The 15,311-nt window shown below is 46.7% G+C and overlaps 1 protein-coding gene and 1 long non-coding RNA gene across 6 annotated transcripts in view; one reads left to right on the top strand and one right to left on the bottom strand.

Annotated features, from left to right (window-relative positions):
• The window catches only part of P4HA1 (prolyl 4-hydroxylase subunit alpha 1), a 31,872-nt gene that overhangs the window by 11,829 nt on the left and 4,732 nt on the right, over window positions 1-15,311 (top strand). For 2 of the 5 annotated variants that reach the window (XM_027692970.1, XM_027692971.1), the window contains 7 exons: window positions 950-1,087; window positions 2,869-3,108; window positions 3,978-4,165; window positions 4,676-4,852; window positions 7,889-7,959; window positions 12,940-13,039; window positions 13,877-13,930. In XM_027692970.1, the coding sequence (XP_027548771.1) occupies window positions 950-1,087; window positions 2,869-3,108; window positions 3,978-4,165; window positions 4,676-4,852; window positions 7,889-7,959; window positions 12,940-13,039; window positions 13,877-13,930 (968 nt within the window). Of the gene's footprint in view, window positions 1-949; window positions 1,088-2,868; window positions 3,109-3,977; window positions 4,166-4,675; window positions 4,853-6,789; window positions 6,861-7,888; window positions 7,960-12,939; window positions 13,040-13,876; window positions 13,931-13,992; window positions 14,047-15,311 lie in introns of all 5 variants that reach the window. The other 3 variants (XM_027692972.1, XM_027692975.1, XM_027692974.1) reach the window with 3 other exon arrangements.
• LOC113972179 lies at window positions 6,807-8,296 on the bottom strand. The gene is made up of 3 exons (XR_003535788.1): window positions 8,269-8,296; window positions 7,569-7,632; window positions 6,807-7,112 (listed from the first exon to the last, which is right to left on the bottom strand). It is a non-coding gene; the product is annotated as an uncharacterized LOC113972179 (long non-coding RNA).

Below are 15,311 nucleotides of genomic sequence, written 5' to 3'. Positions count from 1 at the left end.
CTGGCTCTTTGCTTTAGTGTGGTAAACACTCTGCTGGCTCTTTGCTTCAGCAAGAGTAGAAGCTCTTTAGCAAGGAACAGGTCATGAAATGGTTGGCTGTGGAAGACACTTAGCAAAAGGAAGCCAGCATGGTTATATTTGACCTGTGAGACTCTCTCAGCAGCTAATACCAGGTTTGTAGTAAGGAACTGTAAGAAAGCAGAGCTTTTAAACAGACCCAGGATTCGTCTCTGGTCGGGATTCAGCACATTCCTCTTCCCTGTTGCTGTGAGAGGGGCTGAATGTGCCAGCTGAAAAGGCTCTGCACCTGCCAGCCTCAAATCTGCACTGGTGTGTCCTAAGCCCTTCTTCTGAATGAGGAGGGGAGGAAAAGAAACTCCACTTTTTGTTATAAGGAGAAAAGAAAATATTGGGGGAAGTGCAGTGCAGTGAAAGAAAGGCAGAACAGGAGAGAAAGGATATTGTATTTTTTTCCATATAGTAATAGTGTTATGAGTTCTGTATAGTTAAAAAGGACTGCTAGAGTGTGGCAAAAATCACAGATCTGCCCAGTTCACTAGTTTTTGGATGGTTTTGCCAGCTGAGTGTTGCATACTGAGCTTGGGCTGGTTTTGGTCATGCTGTTTAGATTTCTGCATCATGTCGGCACTGCTTGTGCCTCTGGAACCTGGGGCAAAAGAGGGGAACAGTTCCTTAAGAGAATATTTTTTACTTTATAGGACCTGCTGGTCTCGTGTCCAACAAACACCCCCCTGGTGCTGCTACAAAAAGCCCCCAAGTGTTTCTTTGTGACTGTTCCTTTGCTTTCTTTGATTAAAAAAACCCACCCAATGCTAATTGTGCAGCATGTGCCATGAGTTCAGTTCAGAGCTGTGTGAAGGTGGATCTTTAATGCCTGGAGTTTACAGAATTCCCAGGACAAAGCCAAGGGTTTCCCTGTCTTTCCCAGGCTTTATCTCCAACATGACCATCCAGAGGCAGTTCTTCCCCAATGATGAGGATCAGACTGGGGCAGCCAAAGCCCTTCTGAGGCTCCAGGACACGTATAATCTGGACACAGACACCCTCTCCAGAGGGAATCTGCCAGGTAAGAGCCATCCATGTTATTTGCAGCAGTCACTGGGAACTTTAAATGTCCTGTTTATAAATCATTTCCTCTGTTCCACCTCGTTCGGCTCCTCAGTGTGAAGGTTACAACAGGAAAAGGTTTGAGTGGCTAAAACTTAGGAAAAAAATCCTTTTTAGTTGAAATCTGTGTCTTTCTTCTAGCAGTGGTAAGATAGTTTGGTGTTAATAACTTTTAATAAAAAATCAAGAGCAATAAAAATCTTGCCTGGGTGAGAGTTTTTTGCACTGACAGATATTATTGCACAACTTAATGCATTTTAACAAACCAGTTCTATCCTTCATTATCATTTTCCCTCTCAGGGATAAGATGGACCCTTCAGATTGGGAAGTTTCTTTGGGCTTAAACTTCACAGAGTGTCTAAACTGAAAAGCAAAAGGCAGTGCATACACAGGTTTGAGCTCGTGTGGCATTACCTGGGCTGACCTTTAATATGCAGGAGAGGACAGGCTTCTCTCTTGTCAGAAAACTCTTTCTCTGATAAATCTTCCTTGTTTCCTCCGTTCAAAAATAGTGCTGTGCCAACTGGCAAAAAGTCAGCTCTGTGCAATCCATCTGTGTTTTTGCAAGTGCTCATTGTGGTCAGATGCCTAATAAAATTAAGGGTAATTGGCTCTGTATGTTATGATGTATAACCTTGCTTTTGGGTTTGGTTCAAGATCATCTCAAGGACCTACAGATGCCTTCTAATACAATAAGCAGCTCGTTACTGTTTCCTTAAAGCAGCCCAAAAACACAAGGGGAAGGTTTTGCTTCTTTTGAAGCATTGAGCTGTCCTGACTGTGTGTGGTGAAGTGTAATGGCACAACCTGGAAGTTCTGGAGTATAAACAAGAATGGGTTGGACTCTGGAGAGCTCCAGAGGGGAATATCCCATGTGGTCACTTGTTTGTGTTCCTTGTTTTCCTTCCCAGGGCCAGTTTGGGTCAGACCCTCAGCTCCTGCCATGCTGCCAAATCTTGGTGTGCTTTGAGAGTTTGCAGCTTCAGGCTCAACTGCAGTCCCTGCCCATCCCAGCACAAGGTGTTCAGGGAGCAAAGCTGTGCTGTGGGAATTCTGCATTTCATGGGGTGTCCCTTCAGCAGAGCAGCTTCCCTCTTTGAGGGCTGCAGAGCTGCTGGTGGAAATGTATTAAGATGTAATCAGGAGTGTAATTTTAGCTGGAAAACTGGCAGGTCCTGTTTCCTTCTTACAAGATTGAATTTGGTTTTTCGTTGGGCCTGTATTTCCAGAGGCAAAAATAGGAATCTGTAATTTGCTTACAAGTGGTTTAATCTTTCAGAGGTCACTTAAAATGTTTCTAAAAATGACTGACTTCAAAAAAATCCCGAGCAGCTGGGAATTTACTGCCTGATGTTTTCCTTTTCCTCCCCCTCCAAGTTGTCCCTAACAAGCTGTTCTTCAGTGATAATGTGACGTGTTTGAAAACAGATTTCTGAGACTTCATATTTCGCTCACTGTTGCTCAGAGTGGTTGGGGGTTTTGGGGAAGGTTTGTTTTATTTTGTTTTTCACTAATGGTAAAGACATTCAGCTCGTTGCTGGTATTCTGGGAATGAAATACTGCATCTGTGTGTTCTGCCAGGGATTTACAGCCTTCATGTGAGTCTTCCCCAAGTGGCAAGCGCAGAAGGGAGCTGCTGGAGAACCGAAATTAAAGCAGTGTGAGAATGGGGAATAAAGAACATCGCTGTGAGGGCTGGGCTGGAACCCTGTGTCAATTCTGCTTTTGTTTTAAATCCAGGTGTGAAGCACAAATCCTTCCTCACAGCTGAGGATTGCTTTGAGCTGGGGAAGATTGCCTACACGGAGGCTGACTACTACCACACGGAGCTCTGGATGGAGCAGGCTCTGAAGCAGCTGGATGAGGGAGAGGTGTCCTCTGCAGACAAAGTCTACATCCTGGACTACCTGAGCTATGCTGTGTATCAGCAGGGGGACCTGGGCAAGGCCATGGCACTCACCAAACGCCTCCTGGAGCTGGGTATGGGCGAGGGGAACCAGCTGGGTGTGTTTGTCCTGGGCAGTGCTCCTGCCTGTGCTCTGGGCTTGGCCCTGCCTTTGTAAAACGTGTTTTGAGTTTTCAGATGGACACTTAGGCTCAGCTACCACCTGAGGAGTGTTGGGGTTAAGGATTGTTCCTTCTGCCTCCCAGCACTGTTGGCTTCTAACCCCTTACCCATCTTAGTCATTATTTCCTGAAATTTGCCTCTCTCCCTGTATTTTACTTGCCTGGGCTGAGATTACTTCCCATTTAAGTGCAGGCAAAACCAAACTGAGTGAAAGTGAAACTAGAGTGGTGATACCAAAATCTGTGCAGATGATTTAAATGCAAATGAAGCATGCTGGAGATGAAAAGATTGGAAAAACAAGAAATACAGGATACAAGACAGCGAGATAAGAGACTGTTCTGTGAAATATGAAAGTATTTATTGTGCTGTAAATACTTTGCTGATTGGCTGTGTAAAGGAGGCACTGAGAAGCTCAGAACTAAACCTAACGCAGCAAAAGTTCCTGAGAGCCATTTATCAAAGATCTGAAGCTTCTGTAAGTTTAGTGACTGTTAAAAGCTTTGTCCCCAGAAATCTTCAATCCCCTCAGGATATTGTTTAGGTTTGCAGCTGACCATGCTGTCCCAGCTCCCTCCCTGTCTCATTCCCTTGTCTCTCCCTCACTGGTGAGATGGGCTGGAAGGCCCAAACCCTTTTTCTGAGTGCTGGGACCTCTGTGTGCAGTGAGGGTTTGGGAAGCACTAGTGTGCCTCTGTTTCCTTTTGCTTCCTGTAAACAGCCACTTTGGGATAATCCAAGCTGGAGAGCTGCCAGTGATCCTCCCTTGTTTCCTTGTCAATAGATCCCGAACATCAAAGAGCCAACGGGAACATGAAATATTTTGAATATATCATGGCCAAAGAGAAAGAAGGAAATAAGTCCAGCACAGAATCAGAAGAGCAGGAGAAGGAAACTGAGGTTAAGAAAAAGGATTACCTGCCTGAGAGAAGGAAGTACGAAATGCTGTGCCGTGGGGAGGGGCTCAAAATGGTAAAGTGCAGTAGACTGTTCTCACATGTTTGAACCCAACAAAACAATGTCAGCAATTTGTGTGTGGTGTGGAAGCAAGGAAGTTGTTAGAGCAGCTGGATGAGTGTGTTGGATTTCTTCCCTGTTTCAGTCTGTCCAGTAGACTAAAAGTAATACTGCCACAGGCAGGGCTGTGCTGGCTGACTTGGATGTGCTACAGCAGTGGGATTAATTGAGTAAGGATGGTGGAAGTCTGGAGTTACTCAGAGAATTAAATAAGGGTGGTTTTTTAGTGAGAAAATTACTTTAATAGGACTATGTCAAGTAATGCTTGTTGAAGTATTACACGGCAACATTCATGTGCTGACAGTACTAATTTTTTTAAACTGAAAGCATCCCTTTACCCTGTAACAACAATGAGGTAGGGAAGGTGGGTTGTTCCCTTGTCTTGTCCTCAGGACATCTCTGTTTCTCAGAGATATGACTGTCCCATGGAAGTTCCCTGACCCTCTGGCTCTGCCTCCCTTCCAGACTCCTCGGAGACAAAAGAGACTCTTCTGCCGCTACTACGACGGGAACAGGAATCCCAGGTACATCCTGGGCCCTGTCAAGCAGGAGGATGAGTGGGACAAGCCCCGGATCGTTCGCTTCCTGGACATCATCTCTGACGAGGAGATCGAGACCGTGAAGGAACTGGCCAAGCCGAGGGTAAATGCCTTATGCTCCTTTGCCTTTGCAATCTTAAAATCCATGGGGGTAAATGCCTCCTGCTCCTTTGCCTTTGGAATCCCAAATTCCCCGTGTGCTTGCTGTGTGAGTGGGTGTGATGTGTCCTGTGGCAGCAGTGCCCTCACACCTCGCTTTCCTCACCGTGATGCTCTCTGCAGGAGATGGTGGGGAAAGCTGGGAGTGCTGTGTGATGGGCAGAGCCAGCTGACAGCAGGGCAGGGCTGCCAGGCTCTTCCAGCAGGCACAATTTCAGCACACACTGATGTTCTCCAACAGAACACAAACATGCTGCAGCTAGGGTGCCTTGGAGTATTCCTGGTATTTGCTGGGGTGTCTGGTTTTTGCTTTTTCCTTTAAAGTCTGGAGAAGAGTGCTGTCTAGGGAAAGGCAGCCTTTCCTCTGCTCCTGGAATGCCACCTTATTGTGCAGACAAGAAAGAATGGTTGTAGTCTCCATTTTGGTATAAAACTGGCTGCTGTCTCCCAGGCTTGGAAGTTGCCTGCAGATGAAAGACCTTTAAGAGGGCAGGGCTTAATTGGTGATATTTGCCTTCTTATTGACTGTGGTGGCTCTTGAACCCTGTTTCAGACACTGGATGCAAAGATGCCTGTTTCTGAGTGCAGATAATAATCAAGGAAGGCCTGGCTGTGGCACTGAGTGCTCTGGGCTGGGGGACAAGGTGGGCATTGGGCACAGGTTGGACTCGATGACCTTGGAGGCCTTTTCCAACCTCAGTGATTCTGTTCCACAATTCCTGAGAGGACAGTCTGAACTGTAAGCAGGAAGTACAAGCTTTTTCACTTCACTGTGAGGCATCTCCTGCTCTCCTGGCAGGCAGCTTTGCTGCAGGGCTGAGACTCAGAGCCCTGCATGTTGGGCTGTAGGTGGCTGAGCCTCTTCAGTGCTGCAAAAGCACTGGCACTGTGTCTGTGGAATGTGACCAGATCACTCCCTTAGGGAGCAGAAAACCTGTGGACGTGGTCACTGTAAGTTCTGGACTTGCTGAGGTCGTTGTTTTCCTGTCAGACATTTGGCTCATGGCAAAGACTTAGAGATCCACAGGTCATTAATGCAGGAGCATCTGTATGTGGTTGTCATTCCACGTGTTCCCTACGGCCGAGGCCTCGCACGGCTCAGCAGCCAGAAGGATTGTGTTTCTGGAGACTGAAAGGTCACCTCATTCCCAGTGCTTGGGATGTTGCCATCCTCTGGGATGACAGCACTGTCTGATCTGTGCTGGCATTATTCAGCTCGTTATTCAGCTGTGGGAGTCTCGCTGGAATTGTGGTTTGTGCCTTGGTTTTTATGTCTGCCTGGGATGAAAGGAGAGGCAGCATATTAGGAGCTCCCAGTGCCTTTTCTTGTTACCAAGAGTTCCCACTCTGTGTATCTCAGGAGTTCAGTACAGCCATGGATGAAGCAGTAGTTTGTGTGAGCACAGAGGAGTTCAGTGCTGCTTTTGGTATAGGAAGAACCCAAAAAGGAGGGTTTATTCATCTTTGGCTTGTTGAGAATGATGGTGCTGCCTGGATCCACTTTACCTGTGACACTCCTTGTCCAGGTGCCGGACAGAGTACCAAAGCCCCAGGTGTTCACCTGCCCCAGCACTGTGCTGCCCCAGCAGCTGCTGCAACGCAGAGGGAACCAAAGCCTCTAGTTTGCTCTATCCAGCAACTGTTCTCCTTGCTGCAGACCTGGAAACAGGACTTCTGGAGAACCCGATCTTCTCTAACACTAAAAAACAAACCCCAAAGAGGCCCCCCCTGTTTTTAGTGAGAGTGGAGGCTGCCCCCGGTTCCCCGGTCGGGGCGGTGGCGCGGCGGCTCCGGGCGTTATCCCCCCAGGCTTCGGAGGGTCGGATTGCTGGGATGCAGATTGTGCTTGTAATGCAACTATTCTGATGGTTCGCTTCACAGCTGAGGCGAGCCACCATTTCAAACCCCATAACGGGAGCCTTGGAGACGGCACATTACAGAATTAGCAAAAGGTAAGAGAGCTCCGTGCCAGAGGTCTTGGGCCTGGAATGAGTGTGTACCTCCTGCTCTTTATGGGGAGACAAGAGGTGGGCTAAAGAACCACCGTGGAGTCTGCCCTGCTGTTCCCTGCAGATCTGTGACAGGCTGTTCCTGCTGAGTTTCTCAGTCTCTTCCTTCAGCTGGAAGTTCTGGGGGCGTGTTTGGATTTGTTCTCTTTCTTTTTCGGGCGCCTTCTCGGTGTGTGTTTGCCAACGGTCAGGTCTCTGCAGTCAGTGTGAAAAACATGTGATGCTACAAAGCCTTCAGTAAAATCTGGAGTTTGGTTTTAATCTATATATTCCTTTCCCCTTGCTCTTCTCACCAACCAAGAGTTGCCCTCCCCTTCCTTGGGAAATGTGTAGTGCCTTTACAGGTGTGAGAGATGCTCTGAGTCCTTGCTGTGCACAAACACACACACACACACACACAGAGCATCTCCTTGTCCAGGATAATCCCACACTCCCTGCTGGGCTCCTTTACCTCCTGCCTGACACAAATCTGGCTCGTTTTCACCAGGCTCCTGGTTCTTTTCAGTTTGTCTTCTAAGTACTGCAAGTATTGAATTTAGCCAGCGTTTTCCAAAATTGGCTGGATCTGAAAAACCACCTGCCCCTGCTTGCCCTCCCCTGGTTTTAGTTGTGTTAATTAAAAGATTGGCCACGCACACCATCAGGAAGGACTTAAACTTCTGGGTGGAGAGGAATTGTCTGGGAAACTCAGCATCAGAAATTACTTGCAGAAAATCTTAGGTAAAACAAAAAAAAAAAAAAAAAAGGAAAAAAGTTTAGAAAGGGAGGAAAAAAGTGAAAGGACAATCTAAAAAAAATTTTTCCAACCAATTTGGTGCAATTTGAACACAGCAGCTGCAGCCTCTGTTGCCCTTCCAACCTTGCTAATTTGTGAGCTTTGCATCCGGAGCAATCGGAACCCTCTGGAAGGCCTGGGGTTGGCAGAGCGCAGCCTGCGAGGTGGGTAAGCCTTGTCCTTTCTCTTTTTGTAGCTGAGCCGGGCTACTGTGCATGACCCCGAGACTGGCAAACTGACCACAGCACATTACAGAGTCTCGAAGAGGTAAGGGAGCGTCTTCCAAGGGATTCCCTGGCTAAGGCTGTCCTGGGCTGTGCTGCTGCAGCGCTGAGCGTGCGGGGAGAGGATTTGGTGTGACCTCTGTTCCTAAGCCTGTCTTTAGAAAGTGGCCTAAGTGAGCTGAGCTGGCATGTAACACAGAGCACGTGGCCTGCTGGAGCTGGGATTGGTTGGAAGTGGTGGTATTCCAAGGTGGAAGTGCCTTTGGCTGAGCATGGCTTGTCTGCTCCAACTAACGCACTAAACGTGAGCGCGGGGCTCCGCTGCTGCTGCAACAGGGACCTGCCCGCTCACCTCTGCTCCTAAACCTCCAGATATCCACGCCTGCTCGAAACCAGGAGCTGCTGGGATTCCTGGGAATGCTGCAGATTAAAGCTAGGTGGTGGTTGTAAAGGATTTCCCTGTTGAAATGATGGAATGCAGTTGCTGCTTTACTAGAAACCCGGTGTTCTCTCAGCTGCTCTGAACAAACCCCTGGAAATTGGAATGGTCTGTAGCTTGAGGGCTTTTATTGAGCTGTGAATGTCTTTAAAAAGGTAAAATTGGTTCCAAATAGTGGATCACAGGAAGGTGATTGATTCAGGAGTGATTATAAGTCTTAGAAAAACTAGAAAACCATTAGAGCTGAGGTCAGATCCTAAGGCCACTGTTGTTAAAAGTTGGAAACGTTAATTTTTATCCTTTGAAAATTGCCTTGCACCTCTGGAGCATGTGGGTCTGGGTGCTCATGGGCACACATAGGTAGTGGGAATCCTTTGGAAATGGTCTGTTTGCTCCTTAAAACTGCCCCCCCACAGGCCCCCCTTCCAGAGGGACTTGACTTTAGGAACATTTGTCTTCCTGTTGGATTCGTGTTGCATTTAAATTTTATTTTTTTGCTTTTAATATTCAAGTCTTGTCCATGTCTCATCTACCTTGGTTGTTTGTCACTGCATATTTTAAAGGCAGCATTTATTCAGTCCTGGGATTTGTCCTCTGTGCCAGCCAGCTCTGGGGCATGGCTGAGGAACCTCCCTCACCTCCTCATGGTTTCTGTCAAACGGGATGTGCTAATATTGGCACTTGCAGAAGCAGATCACTGATGGAAATGGGGATGCATAATTGCCCCCTATTTAAATAGATGAGCCTCAGTAAAAGAAATTTTGATTTAGAGTTGTGATTTTTCATGAGTGGAAGTGTTATGCCCTGAGGTATTGCAGCTGCCACAGTGGAACAGTACAAAGCACACTCAGCATGAAAAGCCAAAGGAAAACCTGGGACAGAGCCTCCTGGGCAGCTCCTGGGGAATGGGACCTTACTTAAGGTTTGGTGCTCAAAAAGGTGGCACTGTGGCACTTCTACCAACACACCTAAGGAACTCTCCAGTCAGACTTGGCTGAGTTCTTAAATCCAGTCTCTCGCTGGAAACCAGAATTGGAATTGGGAAGAAACATCCAAGAATTTAGGGAAGACCATTTCTCGAGGGTGGAGGGGGACTGCCCTTGTCCTGTTTCCCCTTGCCTTTGCATTCCTCCTTGTGCAGATTTCCAGGATGTGTATGGACATTCCAAGAGAATTGGACACCTAAACCCGGAGTAGGAGGTAGAATTCTCCTCCAGAGCCCAGGGCAGCCTGATTTAGAGGGTCTGTGTTATTCCTGCTGGGAACATCTTTCTGTTGGAGCTGCTTGAGCTGGTTTGGATTCCAGATGAATCATTGCTCCTGAAACCCAAAAAAAAAAGCTTTATTTTTTTTACTAGATGACTGCTTTCCCCCTTCAAACATTCCTTCCTAGCAAATGCCCTCCCAAATTACAGCATTCCTGTCTCTGAGAGCACCACTGTTCCCTCGGTGGGACGTGGCAGGCTCTGTCAACGGGGGCACCTCGCCAGCACCACCAGAATAAACCCACCCACTCACACACTGCTTGCAAAGATAAAAAACTGCCTTTTTTCCCCTCTCCCTCTCCTCCCAGCAGGCAGCCAGAGCTTGTAGCACGTAGTGGTAAAGTTTCCACTGCAGAAATACCAGTCTGGGCTTTTATTCGCTCCCTGGTGTGTCTCTGCTGGTACTTGTTTTTACATATTAAGTGCATTTGAGAAGGCTTTTAAACAGAAATGCTGGTATTTCGTGGCCAGTGACTCACAGAAGCAGTGTTGAAATGTAATGTCTGCTCCTGGGCTGACCAGAGCTGAGATTCTGGGGGATGTGTGTGCTGTGGAGAGCTGGCTAGGTTTCTTTTTTCCCTGTAGTATGTCGCTTAGTCCAAAGTGATTTCTCTATATAAAAATTGTGCTATTAAAAACCTTTAAGGTACCTCGTGCAGAATTACAAGACATTTTTTGTGGCTGCCCCATCCCTGGAATTTTCCAAGGCCAGGTTGGACGGGGCTTGGAGCAACCTGGGCTACAGGAAGGTGTCCCTGCCCAGGGCAGGGGTGGGATGGGATGAGCTGTGAGGTCCCTTCCAACCCAAACCACTCTGGGATCCTGTGAGGAAATGTGATTATTCCTATCTGTTTGTAACAAATATAAGTTGTTAAAAGCCAGATGTGGGTGTGAGGAAGAAGCAAAGCAACCCCCCCCAGTGGGAATTCAGCATGGTAATGAAAGTATCTCTTTTTTTTAATAGCAAATTGCCTTAGTGCAGGGATGTGTTTTTACAAAACCAAGTGGGTCAGAAAACACCAAACTTGTGTGGGCAGAGAATTGGGGGTGGTAGTTATTAAGGAAATACCAACTCCTCCTGTAAGTAAATCATTTGTATATTGATCTACCCTGCCTATGGCTTCCCAGAAATCAGCTTGTCCCTCTTTGTGAGGAATTTCTGTGCCCACAGTGCACTCAGAGGTGGCAGCTGGTCAGGAATATGACAGAGTGCCCATGGACCTGTCAGGTGAAGTTGCTGATCTGCCAGATGTCCGTGGAAGGGCAGAGCTGTGGGCATGTGCTGACTTACACTGAACCCTGAACTGTGCAAATATTAGAAGAAAAAGGGTTGCTGAGCAGCCTTTCAGGCTGTTAATGCTGCCTCTCCCCCAGCACTGGTGAGGGCAGTCTGTCTGTCTCCTTTGATAGACAAGGGCAGGAAAAAAGCCTCCTTTGTGCGAGGAAATGGTCTGGAATGAGGCAGAGATGTCAGCAAGGGACCAGGCTGAGATGCCAGGGGAGGGAATGTGGGACAGATGGGAATATTCTGTGACCAGGCAAAGCAGGTTTTGTGACACTTAGAGGGTTAAATCCCACTGTAACTCCTCAGCACTGCAGGCCTCCCCCAGCTCTGCTCAGCAGACAGGCTGGCACTTGGATTATGGTTTCAGTTCCCTGTTCCTCCACCTTTCATAGACTTCCTTTGTATCCTCAGGCAACTAATTTTATTTTTAAAATACAGGCAGTATTTCCCTTCCTGAAAGGCTGCAGTATTCTCCCTGTGGCAGCATTCACTGCTACTCTAATAACCCACACAGCAGGAATGCTTGGGGTTTGTCTTTCTTTGGCCTGTTTTTTCCCTTTTTTCCCCTATAAGCCCTTATGCCCAGACTGGACAGAGGCAGATGGAGCTGGTGGGTGTGTTGGGGCTCTTTCTGTGTGTGTTAAATGTGAGGTTAGGATTGCTTGTGAGCATTCCCTGTTCACCGTGGCTGCAGAGCACAGCTGCTTTTTGGGGGGGTTTATTTGGCTTCATGTGCATCTACATCTCCTTCCACCACCTGAAACCCAAGCAGGTTGTGCTGTAACCCCTCCCTGTACTAACAGTGCTCAGAAATGGATGGGTCTGTGCCTGTGTTTGTGCATGTCTGCCTTGAGAAATCTTCTTTCTTCTTATCTGTGGTTCATTTGCCATTTAAAAAAATGCTCGTAGAGATTCTGTAACCTGTGTCAGTGCCTCGTGTCCTGTGTCATGCTACTGTTCCTCCCAGGAGAGGGATTTGGGGATTATCATATTTTTTTAAATGCAAATTAAAGAAGAAAAACTTAATTTAGGTGCATTTGAATAAAAATACTATGATGCTGCTGCTGATAGTTTCCAGCTGAGCACAGGGACTTCCCTCCAGCAGGAACCACTGATGAGCCCTAAAGCTGAGTCAGCTGCTGGAAAAAGAGGTAGAACTACCTGTCTCCATTTTCCTGCAAAAAAGGGGGAAAATGAGCCCCAAATCATCATTGTCATCCATATTAATGACTGGCAAGGGCTGCAAGGTAAACAGAGGACGGGTAAAATGAAGTTGGCATGGGATGAGTAAAGCAGCAAGAAAACCAGGCATCAGGTGAGCAGGTGATAAAGAGAAAAATGCAGTATTTTTAGCCAAAAAGTTCTAATATATAGCAGGAGGCAAACATTTTGAAAGATGCCTTTGGAACTGTGAGGCTGACCTTTATATTTAAAAAAAGGAAAGGGTTGGTTTTAGGTTTTTTTTTTTTCTCCTTGAAAATCATTTGCCTGAAGCAGGTGCTAAATAGCAAATCTGTAGTAGGTTGTTCTGGTAGAAATTGTTCAGTGGGGGACATGGGAGAGAACTGAATGCATCACTGGATTATTTTCAGAAGGGTTTGTGGTGGGACTGCCCAGGTGAGTGATGTGACAGGGCAGCTCACACGGAGCTGTGCGTGGAGAGGAGCAGAGTCCAGACACACAGACATGGAGAGCAGCTCTCACCTGTGCCTCTGCCAAATGGTGCTCAAAATGCATCACTTGTGGGGGCTGAATTCACTGCAGGAGCAAAGCTGTTTGTACCTGGTTTAGAAAACAGCCAGAAGCAGATTTTCACTCTTTGGAATGTTTCCTGCTGTCACTGGGCAGTCAGAGTTCCCTCAGAGCACTACTCCAAGTGTTCTTCCTCAGGAATGCAGTCACTGGATTCAGGGCTGTTGCAGTACAGAGATATTTCTTGAAAAGTCCTAGAAAGGTCATGTGGAAGTGTCAGTGCCAGTGTTTGCTGTCCTGTGCCCTGCCTGTTCCTGTCTCATGTCCCTGTTGTCCCCCCAGTGCGTGGCTGTCGGGGTACGAGAGCCCCGTGGTGTCCCGGATCAACACGAGGATACAGGACCTCACAGGGCTGGATGTCTCCACAGCAGAGGAGCTGCAGGTAATTCTGAGGACGAGTTTGGGGCTGGATGTCAGTCAGCACTTCATGTTGGGTGGCTCAGGTGGCACTTTTAAAAGCTCCTTTATTTACAGGGGGGCAAGAAACAAAGGTGTGTTTGTAGAGCAGCTCTTCAGGGGGAAACGGCTTTTGGTGCTGGAGGGGAACAACCAAACCTGAGCTTCACTGCTGCAGGGCCCAAAAACCTTTGCTGCTGGGATGGGAGTTCAGCTTGACTGGGACTTCAGGAAGGCCAACAGTGTGTCTGGTGTCCCTGTCATGTGGGGAACACTTGCTGTAGGTGTAAATGGTAATTCAGAAGTGCTTTGGTACATTTGCTTGAGGCGTTTGAAGGAGCAGCTGCTTTACTGACTGTGAGCAAAGTGTGAGTACGTGGAGAGCAGGACAGCCACACAGGGGGCTGGAAGCTGCTGTGCCCCTGTCAAGACTCCTGGGGATAAAGTGCCCCAGGATCTGGTTGAAGTTGATTATTTTTTTATAATCAACTGGCAAGCAGGAGAGGGGATCCTCTTTATTGACATGAAGTAGTTTAAACGTGAACGATGTCAAAGCACCGTGACAGGTTTTGAAGAGAACAGAGGCTGAAAAGCTGCCATAGAGGAAAAATCCTTCTCTGTCCTGGGGAGTACCAGATTCTCACCAGGAGCTGCATCTTGCAGTGCTGGTCTTCAATGTGCTGCTGCTCCTGGAGGTGCCAGAGGCTTGTCACTGCCCGGGGCTTGGTGTTTGCCACTGACTGTTGGGAAGCTGTGGATGACAGTCACAGTCTTGCTGGATCAAACTGCTTTACTAGAGCTTGTGCTTCTCCTCTCACTGTAGGTAGCCAACTACGGAGTAGGGGGCCAGTATGAGCCTCACTTTGATTTTGGAAGGGTAAGTCCTGTTCTGTCTTCACCTCCTTCTTCTTCACAAGGGCTGTTGTTTCTCTTTTGCAGGTGGCAAATTATGGAGTGGGAGGACAGTATGAGCCCCACTTTGACTTTGCACGGGCAAGTACAGAGCGGGAGGAGAGCAGTGAGCGGGGCAGCCTCGGCCTCTGGGCCGGCCCAGCCTCTCTTCACTGGCTGGGACCCTTTGTGGCTCTTTCCAATCCCTGCCAGGGCAGGGAGCCCTGGGGATCACCAGCTGTGCCAGTCGTGGTTACCACTCCTCAGGGCATTCCTACTGCTTTAGGGACGGGGCCCTTGGCCTCTTTCTTTTCCTCTTTCTTTCTTTCCTTCCTTCTTTCTTTCTTTCCCTCTTTCTTTCCTTCCTTCCTTTATTTTCCTCTTTCTTTCTTTCTTTCCTTCCTTTCTTTCTTTCCTTCCTTCTTTCTTTCCTTCCTTCTTTTCCTCTTTCTTTCTTTCCTTCTTTCTTTCTTTTCCTCTTTCTTTCCTTCCTTCTTTCTCTTTCTTTCTTTCCTTCCTTCTTTTCCTCTTTCTTTCTTTCCTTCCTTCTTTTCCTCTTTCCTTCTTTCCTTCCTTCTTTCTTTCTCTCTTTCCTTCCTTCTTTTCCTCTTTCTTTCCCTCTTTTCTTTTGCCAGCCCTGCCCCAAGCAGTGATGGTATTGCTGTGTGAGAACCTTTGATTCCATGGAGCTGCTCAGCAGTGGTTGGTGCCCCTGTGCTCTCTTTGGTGCTCCTCGCAGGCACCATCCTGTTCTGCCTTAGAGTTGCCTGCTGACAGCTCCTTTTCCCTTTTCCTTTCCTTTCCTTTCCTTTCCTTTCCTTTCCTTTCCTTTCCTTTCCCATTCCGTGACATTATTTCCTGACATCATTATTTATTTCCTGACATCATTTTTTATTTCCTGACTTTATTTTTTATTTCCTGACTTTATTTGTTTTTTATTTCCTGGCATTATTTATTTTTTATTTCCTGGCATTATTTATTTTTTATTTCCTGGCATTATTTATTATTTATTTCCTGACATTATTATTTATTTCCTGACATTATTTTTTATTTCCTGACGTCATTTTTTATTTCCTGTTTTTATTTTCATTTCCTGTTTTTATTTGTATTTTCTGACATAATTTTTAATTCCTGTTTTTATTTTTATTTCCTGTTTTTATTTTCTATTTTCATTTTTATTTCCGGTTTTTATTTACTGTTTTTATTTTTAATTTCCTGCTTTTATTTCCTTTTTAAATTTTTATTTCCTGCTTTTTTATTTCCGGTTTTTATTTTTATTTCCTATTTTTATTTCCTGTTTTAATTTTTATTTCCTGTTTTCATTTCCGGTTTTTAGTTTTATTTCCTGTTTTTATTTTTAATTTCCT

The sequence above is a fragment of the Neopelma chrysocephalum genome, unplaced genomic scaffold, assembly GCF_003984885.1.
Source record: "Neopelma chrysocephalum unplaced genomic scaffold, ASM398488v2 Primary Assembly neopelma1_89, whole genome shotgun sequence".
Taxonomy (NCBI): domain Eukaryota; kingdom Metazoa; phylum Chordata; class Aves; order Passeriformes; family Pipridae; genus Neopelma; species Neopelma chrysocephalum.
Note: the sequence above shows the minus strand (reverse complement) of the source record. Positions and strands in the feature narration are given on the sequence as shown.